At 35.8% G+C, this 23,764-nt stretch overlaps 1 protein-coding gene across 5 annotated transcripts; it reads left to right on the forward strand.

The window, feature by feature from the left end:
- The first annotated feature begins 61 nt into the window (after positions 1-61).
- LOC125680293 (protein CASC3-like) lies at positions 62-23,241 on the forward strand. 5 transcript variants are annotated; one of them, XM_048919759.2, is made up of 12 exons: positions 62-193; positions 2,080-2,145; positions 3,489-3,653; positions 4,096-4,226; positions 4,923-5,087; positions 8,452-9,440; positions 10,021-10,176; positions 11,943-12,362; positions 16,385-16,465; positions 17,698-17,987; positions 19,779-19,886; positions 20,727-23,241. In XM_048919759.2, exons 1-12 carry the CDS (start codon positions 116-118, stop codon positions 21,438-21,440), a joined length of 3,363 nt encoding a protein of 1,120 aa, XP_048775716.2. In that variant the 5' UTR covers positions 62-115; the 3' UTR covers positions 21,441-23,241. The 5 variants fall into 5 exon arrangements, with proteins under 5 accessions (XP_048775716.2, XP_048775717.2, XP_048775718.2 ...); XM_048919760.2 differs by having other exon boundaries at positions 17,701-17,987; XM_048919761.2 differs by lacking the exon at positions 16,385-16,465.
- Positions 23,242-23,764: the final 523 nt, after the last annotated feature.

The raw sequence follows: 23,764 nt of genomic DNA on the forward strand, positions 1-23,764 counted from the left end.
AGAGAGAGAGAGAGAGAGAGAGAGAGAGAGAGAGAGAGAGAGAGAGAGAGAGAGTCGGGATCGGAATTCCATTTTCACATTTTACGGGGTACCTCACGGGGTTGTCCACATAAAAATGGCGGATAGGCGACGACGAAAGAATATTTCAGAAGCAGAGGGCGAAGAAAATACAAGAGATGAACAAATTCGTGATGTAGGATAAGTTTGATTACTACAATGAAATTATCTTTGTCAAGATTTTAGTTAGGGAAAGGATCACATGGCTAAGTGTATGCGACCAATGTCTCGAATTTCCTCTAGTATAGCATCATCTTGAACAAGAGAATTCATATATATACTGTATGAGACTTATATGAAAAGAAATGCAAAGCATAGAGATAATTTATTAAATGAAAATATGATATACACAAAGAAATTTACAGAAATGTTTATAAATACGGTGCAAATAACCACAGGAGTTTGAAGTTTGCTATGCTAACTTCTACCAGTATGGGGCCACCGTCAAAATGATTACTATTATACCACTGTTGGATGTGTGCATGTTAACACATAGCTCATGTCATGGCTTGGTCAATCAAGTGAATTTTATTAACTTTATCAATAAAATTTCGAACTCCTGTGAAATAACTTTTCTTGTGAAAGTTTTGGGTTGAGCGCAGACATATCTAATTCTGTAACTTCAATAACAAGAGCAAATGCTCAAAATACCCCTTCTCCACTTTTTGGGTATGTGATATATAGCATGTTTTGCAAGCTATGCATGTACTTTCACACTTACATTGCACTTCCACTAATATAATACTTCCATTAAGTTGCCTCTGGGCAGCAGTCAGTCAGCATTGTAGCTTGGTCAACTATGATGCCATGTAAATTCAAAAGTAGTGACATACTATTTAACATTGTTGTATGGAAAATCCCAAGAGACCCGCACTGTACTTTAGTTTTAAATTCAAAAGTAAAAGAGAGTTTCTAGCAACTTAAACATTGGAGTCTCTGCTTCACATGGCCTCATGATCAACTCCTAACCTGAGGTGACATGGGGGAAGTGTTATAAACCATTTTGGAGTTAAATCAATGTTTATTCGACTTGCAATAAAAGACTTTGTTGTAGAGTTAAGTGCATATCCATTATTCAGCTTAAATACTGAAGGAGTGGGAATGTTTTCATCATTTTGAGTGTCCTCCTTTATGTTGTTACAGTATTTATCAATACAGTTTTTGCAAAATCCTTTTTTCTGCACATGCCCTTCGGGCAAGTGTATTCACAAATTTCACTAGCCCGAACAAATATTGACATGGCCAGAATTTTATTTAGTAATGTTAGTTTTATTTGTCTTTTCATGCCAATGAAATCCATTTTTCAAAGATCATCTATTGTCACTCCATTGTTTTTGACCTGTACACTTTTTGTGTCCAATGTGAAAGAGTTTGTTGGAAATTGTGGTAGAATGACCTGCCCTTAAAATTTTATGCTTCACATTGGATGAATAAATCAAACATTTTTAAGTATATTTAGTGTTATTTAAATTGATATGTTAAGTTATTCACAAATGAAAATGAAACATCTGATGAATGAATTGATTATTCAAATCAAAAGTGAAAGGGCATTGTTCTAAACAATATGGAGGTTTAAGCCTCTGAAATTACACGCCCTTTAGGCTTGTAAGTTTGCAATTTCCACATGCCCGCTCCCAAGTTTACCAGGTCCCAGGCATCGGACTCCTGGGATTTGTTGTGTCAGTTCTGCACAGCTGATTTTTAGGGTTTAATTTTGGATGTCTGGGTGTCTTGTCTAGCTCAGAGATGTAGTGGGTGGGGGTGTTTACCAAATACTTACATTCTTTGATCATACTCTGTCTTACTCTGCACACACTTGGAAATAGCATCTGCAAAACATAATTTTTTAGAGGCCAATACAGATTTATTGCTTTGTAAAAGTAGAAGGATAAAATTTACAGCAATATTTTGATTGGACTTTAGAATGCTTGCAGATTTTTTTTTTTGCAAGACTTAAACTGCAGATATATCTGTAGTTTCAAACCTTGTATTCATTCCATATGGTCATGATTGTTGTTTCAGGATAAACAAAGTGGTGTAAAAGCTGATGATTCTGAAAATAATGGTCAAAGACAGGTTGTGAACCAGGTATGTATACATGTATTATCAAAATTAAAATATTCTCATAATTTTGGGACTCTTGGCACTTTTAATTCATAGTGTTACAAAACTATGGTAATATTTATTCCCAAATCTTGCATGATTTCTTGGAATACAATATTTTATATCCTGTGATTAGCATATCTTTTAAAGATACATATTATAGTAGCGGAATGAATCTTGTTCATGAAGTCACTCTGTTTTTGTGGAAAGGAAAATGGTATCAAAATATGTGCTCTTTCGTGAAAATTTTGAAAATGCAGGGAAAAAATAAACATTTCTGACATCATGTATTAGGATTAACAACATTTATCTGTGAATAGCTTTTATCAGGAAGACATGTAATGTGTATTCTGTATTCATGTAAGTAAAGTAAATGAACAAGTAAAAATATGAACATTGATCAATCTCATGAATCCTAGAAAGAATACAAAATTAAGAGAAGGGGAAACACAGACCCCTGGATATACCAGAGGTGGGATCAGGTGCCTAGGAAAGTTGACGTTCCTTAAAAATAGGCCCTTTGCCATACATAGTCTTGTAAAGTCTCTACAACTTATTTATATGCAATTGTGCCACACATTTAAAGACCTTTACCATGTTTACCAATAATATACATGTATATGCATCTGCATGTATAATTTTTCTGTGTTTCTTTTCTTTAAACAGAATAGTGATTTTGTTTGTTAATTCTGCTTATGGTCAGTTTTTAAATTGAAGCAGGCTACTGACAAACAAGATCATGGTGCAGGGGTTCCAGCAGTCTAGTTAAAGTCAGCATTTCGCAAATTCTAGGGTCGTTATAACGATATAGTTTGCCAATACAACCTATCATTGGGTCAAATGTTGTCTTAGGTGTTTCATACCGATTGTTAGGCCGTTTTTGACACACTGATTTTGACTATGGATAACTCCATTTACCTGATCAAGATATAGGGCTCACGGCAGGTGTGACTGGTCGACAGGGGATGCTTACTCCTCCAAGGCACCTGATCCCACCTCTGGTGTGTCCAGGGGTCCGTGTTTGCCCAACTCTCTATTTTGTATTGCTTATAGGAGTTATGAGATTGATCACTGTTCATTATATTCACTTTTCATTAATACATTAGTCATTGTCACACATTGTACTTAATTTTCAAAGAGCAAGTTGTGACAAGGAATATAAAGTTATCAATATTCATTTGTATATTGATTGCATTTTGAAATAAAGATAATGCATACAAATTCAAATCAAAATTTTTTGAATGAAAATGTATAAGAGTCACCCCACCCCCATTTTCCATTTAATTCATTATAAATTGTACATACATGCATATGTTTTTGATATAAAGAAAAATGAAGAAGATGAGGAAGAATCTGAAGAAGAAGAAACAGATGAAGAAGAGGAAGATAGTGATGAAGAGGAAGATGATGAATCTTATGATGAAGAAGATGAAAGCATTATTATAGAAGGCGAGGATGGGATAGACATGGAGAGGCAGAGTGGGGATGGAGAGGTAGAGTTGGTGTTTTTCATTGTACAGTATCTTGCTTACCATAAAAAGGAATCTTGTCTGGAAAAAAGTGTTTCAAGTCAGTCTTCTCACTTTTTGTAAAGTACTGTAAGTGTCTATAACCTGATCAGTCTTATATGGACTAGGTGAATTAGACTTTGCACACTAAAAAATAATGTTTATGAAAAGGAAAGTGTTAAGACTCCGCAATGTTGTCTGTTTGTCAGACATCATTTGAAGTGATATATTTCCACACTCATCTGAAGAATTTCTAAGATTTTACAATTTTGTGAGATGGAGAATAACAAGAATTGTGATTTCACAGGGTTTTCCCAATATACAAATGCTTCAAATTGAAATTTCCATTCTAAAAACAATTGCTTAAAGAATCCAATTCAGTCCATACTAAAAGAGACAGATAAGGTATGTTGTCTTTCATACATAGGAGCAGCCAGATGGAGAATCTGTGGATGATGACGAGGACAAAAAGAACCCGGCCTACGTTCCAAAACGAGGGGCGTTTTATGAACATGACATGAGGATATCGATGGATGAACAAGAGGAAGAAGAGAAAAAGTAAAATAATTTTTATGCTGGTTCTGAGTTCTTAAACTCAAAAGATTTGTTGGACTAATATAGGCCAAATAAAATGAAACGAAGGTTCTCAAGCCTGCGTACATGCTGTTAGAAGTGTCTATATTGCAATTTTGTCATTATTTTTATAAAATAAATAGTTTGTAATGTGATGACCTATCTGGGGGGAAAATCTGCATATTTTTCACATTCACTTTTAGTCTCTTATAATATACAAAAGGCACGGTTATCAATTCAGGCGTTTAGAAAAAAAAGTGTGGTTAGCGAAGAATGCATTGAAAGTAATTTTGGTCAGTATTCAATTAAATTTTTGTGTGTCAATAATACAAGATATTTGTTTCTAAAGCTATTTGAAAGCATTAAATCAGAGCAGTTTGTTTTTGGGAGTTAATTTAAAAAAATACCACCTCCTTCATCTGGATGTACTGTATTTCATTGCCAATAAGAAAAAAGCAACCAAGCTGATCTATATCTGAGAACCAGAGAATTAATTTCATGTGACCTTTGATGCAGAATTTATTATGAAAATTGAATTTCTTTTAAATCTTGCCATGTAGCTCAATTAGCAAATTATGTATTAACAAGATAAAAACAGTCTGGGTTTTAATTGGTTCATTCCAAGCAAATGTTTGTTGATATATTGTGTTAAGTACATGTGACTTTTGTTGTCATTTTTAGACCAAAGAAAAAGTTGTGGAAAGATGAGGGCAAATGGAACCACGATAAATACAATGAATCCATGCAGGCACCAAAGACGAGGGCGGAGCTTTACAGTATTTATGGTTATGATATCACCAGGAGTGACAAACCTCCAGAGGCCCCACCAAGAAGTAATCGAGCAAGGTGAGCAGCAACTGGCATGAATTTCCGTAATATTAGTTACACATTTAGTGAGGGCTGTTCCAGAAATGATCAAATGGGGGGGGGGGGGGGGGGGGGGGGGGTCGGGCGGCAAATGATATTTTTTTGTGTGGGTGGTCGTATTTTTTCATATTTTATTTGGTCCGTGGTTGGACTGTTAAAAAAATATTTATTATGGGTAGTGGGTAGTTTCTATTGTTTTATTTTGTGCCACATGGGTGTTGAGTTTTCAGAATATTTTTATTGTCGCTCTTGTCGTGTTGGTTACAAAACGTCGGAGGGAAAATTAAAAACGTGCTTTCGAAATCGGAAGTAACATAGAACTATTCGAGTTGTCGCTCTTTGTAGCAGCGCATAACCTTCCATTACGGCACTCTTCAAATTAGAGGCGCGTTTAGTTGGGTCCCTTTGGACGTGATGGTGGCGAACTCTGTTCTGTAGATTATTACAGTTTACAGTGCATTGATTTTGGGAATATTTTGAAACCAATAGGTATTCCGTTTTCTAATAAAAATAGGCAAACCTTAGTTGATTTATACGAGGGTACCGATGCGTTATATTTATCAGTCAGTGTGATGGTGATATAGAGGCCTCCGGGCGCGGGCTCCATTAGAAGACGAACGATTCGTGGGAAAACATATCCATACCCATTTCATGATAATAGCATCGTTTGGACTCCCAATCTTTCCAACATTCCCGCCATAGATGCCTTTGATTGTTGATGTGACATCGTTTCTTCAAAACTACTGTGATACAATGTCGCACAGGCATTACTGCGTCATTGACTAGAATGTTTGTCCCGAAAACCTCGCAAGATTTGTACCGTTTTCATTTTTAAAAATATTTTTGTGGTGGGTCTGGTTAGTTTTTTTTTTTTTTAATTAGATGGGTCATTGTAAAATGAGTTTATCAATTTGATGGGTCATGGGGTAATTTTTTTTTATGGGTGCTTGGTATATACAAAAGGTGGCTCCCGACCCCCCCATGTATTTATTCCTGGAATAGCCCTGACCTGATACAGAAAAATACATGGTGTGAAAAGAAAACCGGTATCGGGCGAGGCGAAGCCGACATTCTTTTCACACCATGTATTTTTCCGTATCAGGTCACTAACTAACTGTAACGAATTTATCACGTCGAAGACCTCAAACTGTATATGTGGGGGGTCTATATCATACAGTTTAGTCAAATTTCTTTATTATTTTTTTTGTCCCAGCTGCAAGTCGAACCCGACAATAAATTACTTGCTCAATACGGATTTTTCTCGCATGATACGGTTTTTTCACGGCCTCATGTTACCAAGATCTGACCAATTAGATTTCAACAATTTTGACTGAGGCATGATAATTTTACTTACACTGTAAGAACCATATCTGATAGGGTTTTTAGCATTAAAGTAATTTCTCACAATTATGTATTCAATGATATTGATATATACAGAATATAATTTGGATATGATTCAAAAATTAATTTCTGACATTGGTTTCGAAATCCACAATATGCATACGGGTATAGCATAATACTTTGATACTGTGAAATATTGAACCAGTTCTTCAAACATGATAATGTGTGTGTTTGTGTGCAGTGCGATGTCATAGATGACAAACATTGCTACTAATAGATGATAAGATGTGACTAGTTCATAGTTTTAGAACAGAGTAGTCATTTTAACTTGGGTGAATTTTCATTGGTTTTCAATAGCGAGTGTTAGATTATTACAAATAATTCCTTCAAGAAATGATAGATAATATAAAGTCAACAGACATGGACCATATTCAGGTTAAAGTTTTGCCCATGTACAAATCACAAATACACTTAACTTACAAATGTAGATAATTGTGGGTTTTATTTAAAAGTCATCAGCTAATTGTTCTTGTTGATTTATTTCCTGCTTTCACAACAATTTATAATTTGTAACTTAGGATTCTGGGGACATCAATTTACTCTTTGTTGGCTTGGTCATTTCTATTGTAATGGTAAATAAAAACTTCCAAATCAATGATATGTTTTGATGATACTGGTACATGGAGTCTATGCAGGGAGGCTCCTTAAGCCGAATTATAAAATCGTCCACTGTGACATGTCCAGGTACACCTGTTCAGTTGTGTAATTAACGGTCACAAGGGTGATGAACACACCTGTCAGATCATAGACACCATGTTATATGAGGTGTAGTTGTCTATCAGATTGACACTGAATAACTATAACTATGATATAAAATGATATGTTAGAAGCAGTGTTCTTTCGTGGAATTACATATGAAAATTACCTGATTAAAAATTATCGCAGTAGTTTAAAATTTGTCTGCATGTTAGGTATTGATGGGGATAGTAGCCTGGGAATAATGTGGTACAGTGATGTCAATTTAAAACGACAACATTCCTTCAAATTTTGCTACATTAGTTGATAGATAACTTGTCAGTTAAGATACAGTAATACAACAACAAAGAATAAATCACAAATTTTTTATTGCAACTGCATAATTATTAAAACTGTGCAATGAAGAACTGAGAAAATCAGCTGATGAGTCCTGTGAAGATGGTGACTTTACACCAAGTAAATACAACAAAGACTTTGATCCATTTCTTTATTGCACAATTTTAATAATGATTATCATGATTTTGAAGGAATGTTGTCTTTTTGAATTGACATCACTGTATCACATTATTCCCAAGCTAATTAACTGGGAAAGCCATCATTCCTTTGGCTGGAAAAGACACAATATAAACACTTTTCTGATATATATTTAAAGTCCTCTTTTTTCGATGGTGATGTATAAGTAATACTATAGAATTTTTATTTTCACAAATTTTGCGATGATAAAAACCCTGTATATACATAGGCATACACTGCATTTTATATTCATGAAGAGAAGTCCAGTTCTAATATCAATACCCAGGTATATGAATTACTTGCTCAAGAGTGATGATACATGTAGTTATGAAATTATTTATTTATGGTCAGTTTCTTGTGACCAACAACTAGTGTCCAGCTCAGCTTGTACCCTAGAACTCAACTTACTGAAACTGTGAAAGTCAACTTGTACCCATGAGTGTGGGGGGGGGGGGGGGGGGGGGGGGGGGGGGGGGGATGAAGTTTACCTGATGTTTTAGACATGATATGGTCACAAAGAAAATTTATATATAAGAATGTTTTCAGTGTGCAGCCATTATTACAGGTCATTCTTTGTAATACAATCATTGTGTTACTGCTGTCATAGCTTTAGAAAGTTTTCTCCCCAATGATTAACTTGTATGACCAAGCTACAGTTTAGATACAGAGATTATTTGAGTGTATGTGCTGTCTTAAGAAACCCTGCATAATGTTGCTTCTGTGTGTTTTGTAGAGGTCCACGGTCTAGGCAGAAATCTCAATTTCAAGACTATATACCAGAAGGAGATTACATACAAACTAGAAATAGCTATAACAGTATGAAGTCAGGAGGGAGACAAGGGTATGATGAAAATGGACGAGGTGGGCGGGGTTTCTCCCGGAGAGGAGGTGACAACTATCGGAGGAGAGACAGATACAGAAATGACAATTCTTATGATAATAGGAACAGAGGTTTTAACAGATCTGGTCACGGAGACTTCAACAACAGGGAAGATTTCCCTGATCTGGGGTACAAAGAAAAGCCTCGACGATATGATGAAGGCAGAGGGTTTCAGAATGATAGGAGAAATGATCAAGAATATCATAGTCGAGGTGAGCGTGCCAGTCAAGAGCGGGATCACAGGGGTGTAAGGGATAACAGAGGTAGTTCAGAAAGGGAGAACCGTTCATATCACAATAGAAACAACAGTGAACAAGTTCATCCAGAGAGAACCGAGTATGAAAACCGTTCAAACAAAGACAACAGATCAAGTGTTGAAAGGCCTTTATATCTCAGAGAGGAGAGGACCAGTCCAGATCAAGGGCCGTATAATGACAGTTATAGACGGGGAAGGGGTTCAAGAGGGGGCAGGGGCAGCAGGAGGCCCGGGAACAGGAAGCCAGAACCAGAGAGAAACTTCCCTCCAAGGTTTCAGAGAATGAAGCAAAACATGGCAGCCGCAGAGGGTGATCCTTCCCTTCAGCAGGGGCCAGAGGGAGAGGACGAGGTATACATGTCTCCTCCTGTGTCACCAGCGGAGGGTAAGCAGGAGTTTCCTCCTCCACCTCAGAGAGAAAATCAGCCACAGGTGGCGCCAATAGCAGAGTCTTTGATTGTACAAAATGTAGGGGAGCGTAAGTCGTACTCGAAGGAACGTCGGGTGAAATCAGGACGAGTACCCGAGGAGCCACCCCCTAATATGCCAGAGGAGACAGCACCACCAGAGGCCATGGGAAAACAAGGTTTGATTTTCAGAAAAATTATATAAAAACGCTTCAAATGAAATGTAGTGGTAAAAGGTATTTTGCAAGAAAAAAGCTACAATGTTATATGAGAGTGTTTTATATTTTAGATGTTGCCCTGTTTATATGTGTTGAGGTGTGAGATTAACACTTTAGACAAGTTAGCTTTAAGGATTAGGAACTTATTTGGATGGAAGAATCTAGTCCCCCCATGTATTTGTAAATATTAATACATTGTGTAGGAGATTGAAAATTTACACTTTTTCTACCTTGACATTCATTACTACTTTATAATCCAGATTTCTGGGTTTGTGAAAGAGCTTGCTCCATGCTATACCTCTTTTTCAGAAATTTGCTTGATTTAGAGTATGGCAAACCTGATTTGTATACAGATTCAGTGTTGCACACAAAATAAATAAATTCAATGCAAGAACCTTGCAGCTTGTGGACTGTTTTGCATGGTTTCCTTTGAGTTGCTCTCTTATTGTTATTAGCGTAAAAAATAGACCTCATAAGTAAATAAGGGTGAGCTTTAAAAGTTTTCAACAGGTTTCAATGTAAATGCGTATTTTCATCTCAGAGGATATAATCCAGTCCCAGCAGTTTGACAACAAGACCTACAGTAAACAAGATCAAGGTGGCAAACCCAAGCGTTACTCCTCCCAACGGCAACGAAACATGCCAGAAGTGGGTTACGCGGAACAGCCAATGGAGGGCCAGAAATTTTATCCACAGGGTAAGACTATCGTCAGCACTAGTTAGAATGTATATCCAACACTGTCTTTTGAAAAAGTACAAACACGTATCGCATGAATCACCTGTTTTCCCCTTTTCTTTTATGTTGGATAATGGAACTATATGTTAGTAGTTTGTGTAAAACACATACGTGATTACATGTTAGTTTATGTAAAACACATACCTGATTACATGTTAGTAGTTTGTGTAAAACGCATACCTGATTACATGTTAGTTTATGTAAAACACATACCTGATTACATGTAAGTTTATGTAAAACGCATACGTGATTACATGATAGTTTATGTAAAACACATACCTGATTACATGTTAGTTTATGTAAAACACATACGTGATTACATGATAGTTTATGTAAAACACATACCTATTACATGTAAGTTCCCTGATTACATGATAGTTTATGTAAAACACATACCTGATTACATGATAGTTTATGTAAAACACATACCTGATTACATGTTAGTTCCCTGATTACATGATAGTTTATGTAAAACACATACGTGATTACATGATAGTTTATGTAAAACACATACCTGATTACATGTTAATTCCCTGATTACATGATAGTTTATGTAAACACATACCTGATTACATGTTAGTTTATGTAAACACATACCTGATTACATGTTAGTTTATGTAAAACACATACCTGATTACATGTTAGTTTATGTAAAACACATACCTGATTACATGTTAGTTTATGTAAAACACATACCTGATTACATGTTAGTTTATGTAAAACACATACGTGATTACATGATAGTTTATGTAAAACACATACCTGATTACACGTTAGTTTATGTAAAACACATACCTGATTACATGATAGTTTATGTAAAACACATACGTGATTACATGATAGTTTATGTAAAACCCATACCTGATTACATTTTAGTTTATGTAAAACACATACGTGATTACATGATAGTTTATGTAAAATGCATACGTGATTACATGTTAGTTTATGTAAACACATACCTGATTACCTTGTTTATGCTGTTAGTTGCAGTGTTTGTATTTGATTCATGTAATAAATTGAAATCTACTAACTCACTATCTCGTGTTTGAAATATAGCTATGAATTGTAGAAACCATGGAATTATTTCCAGTGACAGAATTAGACCTATTTGAAGCAAAGCAATAGCAATACGTTTTTTCACAGAAAATAAAGAAAAGAACCCAAAATTATCCAGATGCACATAAAGTGCAATTTTTGTTAGTATCATTAAAAAGCATTGAGCATTGCTAAATACTGTAATCAGTTGCAGAGAGAATGCTGCAACACAGGTTTTTAGATTTGTTTATGATTACTGACATATGATAAAACAGTTAGGTGAATTAATGCCATGGTGTGGTTTTCATTCACCATGGTTAGCAAACTGTATCTGAATAAAAAGAAAAATATGATGATTTGATATTACGTATGTACACGTTTGATTATAACTAAGGTACAGTACATGTAGAAAAAAGTCCCTGACACTTTGCTGTAAGCATTTTTTAAAAACTGTGACGGTGAATAAATGTAATTTTTTTCTAAGATGATATACTATAACTGATTTTTTTTTTGGTGTAGATGAAAAGATTCATTATAAGTTATTTAACAGTGACTAAGTAATGCAAAAGTTCTCATGGATTTGATATACTGGTTATTTGATATACTGGTTAATAATGCAATAAACTTTTCAATTATTAAATGGTTTAAGTCATAATATGCAGTCATTATACAATTCAAATAATATTTTTCAGACACTGTATTCATCAAAGGACCGCTCTCAAACTTTTTCCTTTGTGCAATTAAATGGGATAACAAACTTTTCACTAGTGCAGAGCATGCTTATCAGATCAGCAAAGCCATATTCCATAATAGAAAAGAACTCGCTGAAGAAATGAGAAAGGCTGAGACAGCAAATAAAGTCAAAATGTTGTCAAAAAGCATAAAACCATCAGATCAGTGGATGAAAACCAGATGTAGAATCATGAAGGATTTACTGATAGAAAAATTTAAACAGGTGGAGCCATTCCGCACTGCCCTTCTGGCAACTGACAACAAGCCACTGGCTCATGATGTGGTGAATTTGTTCTGGGGAACTGGGCGAAGCTTCAAGGGCGAAAACATGTTTGGCAAACTTCTGATGGAAGTCAGAGATCAAGCACGGGCTCAGATGTGTAAATTAACATTATTTATGTTTGTTCTCAGGTTTACATATATATCATATCTGCTTTCTGACAAAAGATCAACCTTCTGGTTGTGTTTAGCTCACCCGATCCAAGGGCTCAAGTGAACTTCCCTGATCAGTTGCACACTAACAGAGAATGTTTTATTTCAGAAAACCCATATCTGACATGTCATTCATACCACACACTGACATTCATACCACTCACTGACATTCATACCACACACTGACATTCATACCACACATTGACATGACATTCATACCACACACTGACATTCATACCACACACTGACATTCATACCACTCACTGACATTCATACCACACATTGACATGACATTCATACCACACACTGACATTCATACCACACACTGACATTCATACCACACACTGACATTCATACCACACACTGACATTCATACCACTCACTGACATTCATACCACACATTGACATGACATTCATACCACACACTGACATTCATACCACACACTGACATGACATTCATACCACACACTGACATGACATTCATACCACTCACTGACATTCATACCACTCGCTGACATTCATACCACACACTGTCATTCATACCACACACTGACATGTCATTCATACCACACACTGACATTCATACCACTCACTGACATTCATACCACTCACTGACATTCATACCACACACTGTCATTCATACCACACACTGACATGTCATTCATACCACACACTGACATTCATACCACACACTGTCATTCATACCACACAATGACATTTCATTCATACCACACACTGACATTCATACCACACACTGACATGACATTCATACCACACATTGACATGACATTCATACCACACACTGACATTCATACCACACACTGACATTCATACCACACATTGACATGACATTCATACCACACACTGCCATTCATACCACACACTGACATTTCATTCATACCACACACTGACATTCATACCACACACTGACATTCATACCACACACTGACATTCATACCACACACTGACATTCATACCACACACTGACATTCATACCACACACTGACATGACATTCATACCACACACTGACATTCATACCACACACTGACATGACATTCATACCACACACTGTCATTCATACCACACACTGACATTCATACCACACACTGACATTCATACCACACACTGACATGACATTCATACCACACACTGACATTCATACCACACACTGACATGACATTCATACCACACACTGACATTCATACCACACACTGACATGACATTCATACCACACACTGACATTCATACCACACATTGACATGACATTCATACCACACACTGACATTCATACCACACACTGACATTCATACCACACACTGACATGACATTCATACCACACACTGACATTCATACCACACACTGACATTCATACCACACACTGACATTCATACCACACACTGACATTCATACCACACATTGACATGACATTCATACCACACACTGACATTCATACCACACACTGACATTCATACCACACACTGACATTCATACCACACACTGACATTCATACCACACACTGACATGACATTCATACCACACACTGACATTCATACCACACACTGACATTCATACCACACACTGACATTCATACCACACACTGACATTCATACCACACATTGACATGACATTCATACCACACACTGACATTCATACCACACACTGACATTCATACCACACACTGACATTCATACCACACACTGACATTCATACCACTCACTGACATTCATACCACACATTGACATGACATTCATACCACACACTGACATTCATACCACTCACTGACATTCATACCACACATTGACATGACATTCGTACCACACACTGACATTCATACCACACACTGACATTCATACCACACACTGACATGACATTCATACCACACACTGACATGACATTCATACCACACACTGACATGACATTCATACCACACACTGACATGTCATTCATACCACACACTGACATTCATACCACACACTGTCATGACATTCATACCACACTGACACCACACACTGAACATAATGTTGTGAAATTATTAAGCATTACTTGGCCCTCTAGACCGTCAGTGCACACAAGTATTATCCATATAAATAACAACCATGATTATAATTTTGCTGTCGGGAGCAAATCACTCTTAATTGTATAAAAAGAAAAAAAAAGCAGCCATTTTTCAGTGTATCAGGCCTCATTAATCAAGGTTTATTGTTATCTAGTGGTCTATTGTCTCTATGCACCTTCACACTTTTGGACTTCTCTAGAATGGCTAAGTCATTAAAAACCATCCTTTGGACAAAGCATTCAAGTTTGTTCAAACGAGGGGTCATATCTTTCTTTGGGAAAATGATTAAAAAATATTTTCAGGATAAATTTCTCTGAAAGTACTACAGGTCGGATATGACAAAGATTTTTTTTTTTTGGAGCATCCTCATGTTGGAGTTATGTTCCCCTTGGCCTGGAAGGCACCATGATGTCATTAACAGCATCCTTATCAAAATGGAAATTCTTGGGTCCAGATTTTTACATAGGAATGTTATATGCCCCTCCCCCTCTCCTTTAGAAGAAGAGGGGGCATATTGTTTTGTACTTGTCAGTTTGTCTTTAGAACAAGTCTTATTCATGCAATATCTAATGAACCGTTTGCTTCACAGTTACCAAACTTGGTATAGTGGTTGCTGCTAGAGAGTAAATGACCCCTATTGATTTCAGGGCAAAAAGATCAGGGTCTAGCTGGTATTTTGATCTTAGTACACTGGTTCTAGTAGATGATATATGTTTGTTTTGAGGTAACAAGTCAATGGTCACACTACTTTTTACATAAGATATTCTCCGCTCAATATCTTGAGAACCCTTTGCTCAACAGACATTAAACTTGGTACACTGGTACATCCTAAGGAGTATATAGCTCATATTGATTTTGAGGTCACAAGGTCAAAGACTGGTGGTGCCCCCCCCCCCCCCCCCCACCCCCCCAAGAGTAGATGGTCCACATTAGTTTTCAAGTCGCAAGGTCAAAGGTCGTGACTCAAATGACTGGTTTGGAAATGTTTGCTGAGTATTTAGAGAGATCAAACTTATTAATATGGTTGCCCCTGACTAGCAGATACATGTAACTCATATTTTTCACAACAATATCACTACATTAAAAATGTAAAATTGATTCTTTTCAATATTGCCACATGGGAAGGGGGGGGGGTATATATATATATTTTATATCTCTTATATTATTTCAGAACTTTGAATCTCTTATGTCCGCAAAAAATTGACACCCACAGAAAATATCTGTTATATTGTATGTAGTTCAAAACTATTTTGTTAGAAATGTTTGAACTCCCTGAAGGTTGATCTAACGTTATTTTAGTTACAGGAAACTTCTTTTGCAGGAACAAACTGTTGTAAATTTATTATTTGAAAAAAGATGGTTTGTGGGTTCAAACCATAATAACTGGTATACTTATGTTGGAATCAAAATGTAAAATACTGGTACACAGGTAAAAATTTGGCAGGATGCAATACTCACAAAAGTTTCTCTCATGGAAAAGAAGATTCCTTGTTGTTCTTTCTTTTTTCTGACCTGTCTCTGTATCTGCATATTTCCCTTTTTACATTTTTACATATGACATATTTGGTCATATTTACTACAAATTGATTTTAAAATTATTTTTCCATTTATTCAATATCTTGCTTGATCTAGAAAATTTGTTTTCATATATTTTAAGCATGAAGTATGTCAGACACTTTATATATTGATCGCTAAGATTAAATGCTTTTACCAAACAACACAATATAATCTCCCTGACACAAAATAGTTAAAATAATGTATCATTATTTTGTTGTTGATTTATTTTTCACTTTAATTACCTGAATGCTGTAAAGAACAAAATATGGTTTTTTTTTTCATAAGTATATTCTCATATTCTTGTTGTACATCTGGATTTAATAGACGTATTTGATGTAGCTATTATTTCTCCACAGCAAACCAGGGCAGTTTCCCAGCACATCCTAACCCTGCCATGCTTAGACCCCCAATAGCTACAGTTGCATTCCCCATGAATGGTAAGCATAAACAAATGTCCAAACATTGCCTCTGACTGTTACTGGCAGTACACAGCTATAGTAAGCGTTGGATATTTTGTACAAGATAGGCATGCAGAGGTTTCGAAGCTATTTCCAAGACTCTAATGGTTCTGTATACCACATCGTCAGAAACCCACGGTTGATTACGCTTCGTTGCTCTTCTCCATCACCCGTGGGTCCATTCATTCCTACTCGCCCATTCTCATGAATGAATATTTAAAAATATCGTCCAATCAAAGTAATCGTTATAGTAACTCAGTAACAGAACTCTTCTGTTTTTAAAGGTAGCATTAAGTTATCTTTGCTATCACAACAATTGTATGAGAACGAGCGAGTAGGAATGAATGGACCCACGGGTGATGGAGAGAGGAATGAAGCGTAATCAACCGTGGGTTTCCAACGATGTGTATACCGGTGTATTCCTAGAAATGTAGTACAGTAATGCTGTTTCATACACTACAGTGAAAGTTTGATTACGTGAGATCATTCAGAGACTGCAAAACCTCAACCAAGGCTCCGTCTGCAATTTTTCTTGTGCAAAGATAACTCCCAATATTTATACAGCTGAACAGTCATCAAAGCTACATGTATCTCTTGTGAAAATTTGAATGAAATCAAGGCTATAGTTTTAGTGTAATCCTGTCCACAGATAAGAACACTCAAAATACACATGCACAAATAGGATCAAACTTGTCACCTCATTGACAGTGGACTGGTAATGAAGAAATTTTCATTTCCATAGTAAACTTAAAATCAGATAGATATATATATGTGTGTGTGTGTATAATTTTAGCAGTAAAGTAATTTCATAGATCCACAAATTTTTTGTAATGTGAAGGAGTTTTTGTCGCTATTTTTGGAAGTTTTTACCATGCTATATAAACTGCAAGTCACTGTATGCATATATTGTACACTATATAATCAATTCACTGTATGCATATATTGTACATTGTAAAATCATATACGTGGATTAAATTTTTTGTGGTTTAAGAAACAATAGGGTGTTCATGGTGTGTTAATTTCTTATTTGAAGAATTGTTGTTCTTTGTGTTGGTTTCACACAGCACAGAGATGATGGAAGTTCGACTCCCCATAAACACTTGATTTTACAATAGTTGAAAACATTTAAAAATAGGACTAATACTGAATGTGGAAGAACTGAAAATACTTCGGTAATTTAAGTTTTTGCTTACCATTTTCTTTATTTTTAGCAGGACCGAGTGGTGCCATGTCAACTCCTCAGCACATATTCCCCCCTGGGAACCAGCCAGCTACCATGACAACACAAGTTCAAATGATCCCCTCACAATTCTCGAACAATGGAGTACTATATGCTGCAACCCCTAACTACCCAGCACCACCTGTTGCTATGGCTGGGTTTCCTCCCCCTGGTAATCACCCTCCAACACTAGCTACCCATCAACAAGGCTACCCCTCACCCCCAGGGACACAACCAGCATCAATAGGGGCCCAACAGAGTCCAACACAGGCTGGTCAACAGGTATTATGTGTGCCTCTCATTGCATTAATTACGTGTATGTTCTTGTTTTAGCGTTATTTTTAGGTCACCCATTGATATTGGTCTGTGTTGTTCATAGTGTTAACAACTGATCATTTCTAACTGTGTGCTGACTACTCTTCAAATCTTTTCAAATTTGGTATGAAGCATCTTTTGGACAAGGGGGACCTAAATTGTAAGTTTGAGGACTTCTACACCCCTGGGGCCTTAGGAGCAGGGCAAAAATTAACTACAACCTGTAAGACAAACACTAGATGATAGAGCAGGTGACCTTTACCAAAATCATAAATTTCATGATACCCAGGGTAGAGGCTCTGACTCCTGGGCGCAGCCAAATGTGGCATATAGTATTTTAAGTGTAAAACACTTGAAAAACATCTTTTTTAATGCTATTGATACTAAATTGAAACTGAATGGATATTTAGAAGGAGTAGGTAGTCAATCAAAATTTTAAGTTTCCTGATCCCACGTGTCGATGTTTTGTGGTACCAGGGTTGGGCCAAAATGGTAATGGTGATTAAGTTGGGCCAAAATGGTAATGATGATTAAATATGTGCATTGAACATTTTGGACTTCCTTTCAATAACTACAGCTGTACCCTTCCAATTCTTTTCAATTTTGATATGAAGCAGGTTTGGACAAGGAGAACACAAATTGTAAATTTCAGGACTCCTGCACTCCTGTGGCCTAGGGACAGGGCAAAAACTGCCAAACATTGACCAATTTTCTAAAATTTTCTTCTCTGCAACCACACAATCATCTGTAATAAAAGTATTGTCATGTATGGTCATAGTGATTAAATGTCTTTATCATTTGAAATACTTTTTATTTAATTTTGCTGATATATAAAAACTAAATGCATATTTAGGAAACGCAGAAAGGGGGGTACTAAAATTGTGAATTGCACAACTCCAGGGCTCTGACTCCAGGGTTCAAAATAGTCATGCAGTGTTAATTCAACATATATTATGTAAAGTCTTTCATCAATATTTGCACTTCTGGGGACCTTTGTGTTATTTTGATAGAACAAATCTTGTTTTATTATGCTGCTGAATATTAGAATTTAGCTTAGAAAACTATTATAGATTTCGTAGTCCTTGGGAGTAGTGATACTTTTAACTGATACTCAAGTGACTGGTAAGGCCTGTGGGCCTCTTGTTAAAATTTGGTGCAATCGGAAATGATTCATTATCTAGTGTTACATTATCATGATTTAGTGCTTCTTCTATGTGTATGTACGATAATGGATGAATAGAGATCATACTGCAGTGCAACCATAAACTAATGTTCTTGCTTTAACGCCAAGAGGGGTTAAAATATGAATCCCATCAGAATACGTGACATATTGTATGCTATCCAGATTTGTACATGTGTGAAATTTTAAACGTTTAAGGGTTTTAAAGGAGCATTAGCTGCCAAAGCCATATTTGTCGATTGTAACCAAAATGACTTAAACAGTTGCAGTACAGTACATAAGAATCACCACTTACACATTAAAATTTATGTCTTGCAATCTTTTGTAATTTTTACAATAGGATTTCTTTTGTTTATACTAAAACAATGACAGAAACATTCTATAGGGAAGTAATAGTTCATTGCAGAGAAATTTTACATAATTTTTATAAAGTTTTATTGAAGGTCACCTTTTTCTTTCTCTCAGATTTAATTTTCTTCATTTTCTAATGCATTCCATGATCTTGATTACAGTTCAGAATTTAAAAAGTTTTTATGATCTAGTTGACAGCTTTAGAATTGTTCATGAAATTATTTCAGGAGCTGTTTCGAAATCAGACTGTGTATTATCCTCCAGAGTTTCAAATGAGAGGCCCCAGGGCAACTCCAAAGAGAGCAAAGTCTGCCATTCCCATTGTGAATCCAAAGGTATCAAATTTGAATCTATAAATTTCTATTACAAAAACATAGATAGGATGCTCTGTAACATCATAATCTGTTATTCCCATTATGAATCCAGAAGTAAAAATTTGTCCGTAGCTTTATAGAACAGACATGATTTTTCTCCGCTTTGAAGCAGAATTCTGCTTTCCAGACTGGAAAAATCTGTTCTCTATATAATGATTTGGCCTCCGGAAATATCTAGGTTCAATAAACAATGTTTACGAATCTTATCTTCCGAAATATCCAGTTTTAATTTTACATAGCAGTCTGTATTTCCTCAGTGTATTCTTCTCGTTGATTGGTTGAATCACTATGATATCGTCCAATCAGCAGAATGTACACTGATAGTAAACATGTGGGCCTTACAAAAATGTCCAAAAAAGTAGTACATAGGGACGACAGTAATGTTAATGCCATTGACAAGGTCCAGCTTTTGTAGAACCTTTTAGTCAAACGTTGGTAGATTGTGTAGGACCTATGCCCATGACAGGTCAATAGGGAGTCAATACTTACTTACTATTATTGGCAGTTTTATAAAGCTTAAAATCTCAAAATTGGTTTTCGGAATTCATTTTATGAAAAGCTTCTTAAAGTCAAAATATCCATTTTCGGCCCCCTGCACCCTGATCAAGGGGACCCCCTTCCGCTTTTTCTACCTTTTCATAGAATTATGTCTGATAGAAACAACTGTTTAATCGAGAGTATTTCTTTATTTGAAGTTTTCAACCACTAAATGTCATGAAATCAGGATAACAAATATATACACTACACTCTCAATCACTGAATATTTGCATGGGAATAATGAATTGTTGGGTTTTTTTTCAGGAAGTGAAAAGAGAATCTACTAAAGAAAGTCACATAGAGGAGGAGCATGCATCACAGGAAGAACAGGTGCCCTATGAGGAGCAGGTGCCCTATGAGGAGCAGGTATCCTATGAGGAGCAGGTGTCCTATGAGGAGCAGGTGTCCTATGAGGATGAAGCGCCCTATGAGGAACAAGTGCCCTCAGATGACTCATCATCAGTCACAAACAGGAAGGAACTGGACATCAAGGATAACTTAGATCCAGATGAATCCCCGTCAGGGGGTTCAGATATTCTTAAAACAGAAGAAAATATTTCAGATAAATTCATTGATTCAAACATTGATGCTGTGTCAGAAGATGTGTCGGAATCTGATGGAAACATGGACAAAGCAAAGATTGATGCTGTGGAAAAACAAAACGTGAATACAGAACCTGGTGATAATCATATTAGTATAACGCAAAGTGGTGACAATGAATCGGAAGGAAGTGTGAAAAATGAAGACAACAGAGAGACTGTAGAGGGAGAAATAAGTGAAAATTTACCAATCAAAGTAGAGACGCAGGATCCAAAGTATGATGAGGCGGAGAAAACATCTGTGGATTCTAGTGTGAAAATGACAGGTGTGAAGGAGGAGGAGGAGAACGCTAGTGATAATGAAAGCTTCGCTGATGCAGAAGATGAGTTGGAGAAGGAAAGTCCAAGCACGCAGGAGTTGCAGGAACCTAATACTTGAGATTTCAGATCTGGAAGTAATTTACTATTTGATACAGTTACCCAGAAGTTTACTATTGATACAGTTATACAGAAATGGACTCTCTGAAACTTTTTTAAGCAAGTTTTGCTTTGCTTGTTAAACATGTTTAATTTGTGATTAACACATTTGTTAGAACAATATGATTAAATGATTGACCTCTATCTTCTTTTTTTTTATCCCCATTGTATTTGTTAAAGCCTTGTACAGAAAGTCATCACTACTCAGCAATATCATCATTTGGGTGATAGGGAGAAGACTGTGAATAATGTGATTCTATATGTTGTATGGTTGATCTTGATGTCTTTTGGTTGGATTGAGAGTTTTTCTTTTTTTTAACATTTAAGGGAAAGCACAGACAGTTTGTATGACTCAATCAGTTCACAACAAATTCTAGTATGTCAATTTTAATAGATTTTGTGAATGCATATTTTGTACATTTTCCATTTGTGCATGTACTTTTGGTGGCAATAAACTGAATCCAGTTTTTTATATTACAAGTGTTCAACATATCATACATTTCCTACATTTAGAAATAGTATGATACCCAATTATGAAATGAATGCAAACTCAGACCTGCACAAGATCAGTAAAAATCAATGTGCTCAAAATGAACCTTTCAGGTCAGTGCATTCAGTAATGGATGATAATGTTTCAAAGATGAACTTTGATTGACATACTGTATCTTGCTTTACTCAATCATGTTATATATGACGTATTTTTGTTCTTTAAAAATTTGCGCATTTTGAAAATTCTGGATTTGAAATCTAGTTTAAACAATGGGTTTTGTACTGGGCCCCTTTCTACTTGACACCAGTGCTTGTTCTGTGAAATAACATTCAATCTATCAAATCTCTAAAGCTTGTAGAGGGCCTGGACAAGAATTTCTAATTTAGTCTGTGTGACCATGACCTTTTCCCAATGACTTTGGTGAAGATCCCTCTGATCATGACTGACTTTCATGTTGAACAGGATCTATAGGTCTCTGATTATACATATTGCAAATGACATTGTATTAGGAATGTTAACACACCTGCTGGCTGTAAAAACTTTGGGCTAATTATGAACCTCTAATATTCCCGACAGGCAAAATTGCTTTGGAGAACATTATGTTGTCATTCCTCCCAACTTTGACCTTTTTCAAATAACCTTGGTGCAGGGTTGTGGCATCCTCTGATAATACACTTTTTGAAAGAAAAGAAAAATGGTTTTCAAAACTTCCTAAGTTAAAATAAAGATACTGAGAAAGATATGGCTATTCCAACATAATCCTGCAAAATTTGCAGGGGTTATAGATATTAAGTGGTGTTGTGAGATTAAATTCATTTTTTTAAAAATATATGTTGGTTCGATTCATATTGTACACCTTAAAGCTTTTTGATACTTAAAAAATCTTAGAATGACTCATTTTGTCCATTTGTTTTGTGATGCACATTTTGACGTGAGAGAGCAGTATGGATTTTGTGGTAATTCATTGATATCTGTTGGCTATAAATCAAATGCTGAAAAGGAAGCTTTATTGGATATTCACATACACTGTATGTCAGTGGGAGTATAGAAAAATTTGTGCAATTTTTGTTTAGTTGTAATGTTCTAGAGTGAGGTTCATTGATTTCATATGTTTTGTATATTGTTTTGTTAAATAATGTAATTAAGTAGACAAGTACTATTTCTGTAAAGATTTTTTTCATAGCATAGTATTTTCTGTTTTAGTATTTCAAAATTTAAAAAAAATTATAATTGATTAGCATGTTTCAAAAATTAAATGATTGAAAATAATGAATGAAACCTGTGAATACATCTGCAATGAACATATGAAAATTGAATGGTTAAATGATTACGGACACAAATAAGTAATGGAGCTTGCAGCTGAATGAGTTTGGTTCAAGTTTTGAGTTGATACACTAATTATTTTCTGAGAGGAAATCAAAACTTCATTAAGTTTCTCTCAAAAAGATCAAGGTGGAAAAGAAAAACAAAATAAATTCTACCTGTAGCTGTTTGTCCACCTGCCAGTAATAACAACCATGACTCCTGAAGGTGTGTCATTATCCTTACATAAGGATCTATTGAACAATGTCAAAGTCACCTTGAAAAAAAGACTACTTTCTGATCTATTAAAAAACAATTAACATTGATAATGCCAGCTATGAGCTTGTTAAGACATTAGACAGTGTCAAGGTCATTCAGAAAACATTTTAAGGCCATATATTTTCAATAGTGGCTTAAACACAAAGTCTGCTTACAACTGAGTGTGTTATGATTAACTTGGTTTAGACTAGGTAATATGTAAAACAAAAAGCCCA

The sequence above is a fragment of the Ostrea edulis genome, chromosome 2 (genome assembly GCF_947568905.1).
Source record: "Ostrea edulis chromosome 2, xbOstEdul1.1, whole genome shotgun sequence".
Taxonomy (NCBI): Eukaryota; Metazoa; Mollusca; class Bivalvia; order Ostreida; family Ostreidae; genus Ostrea; species Ostrea edulis.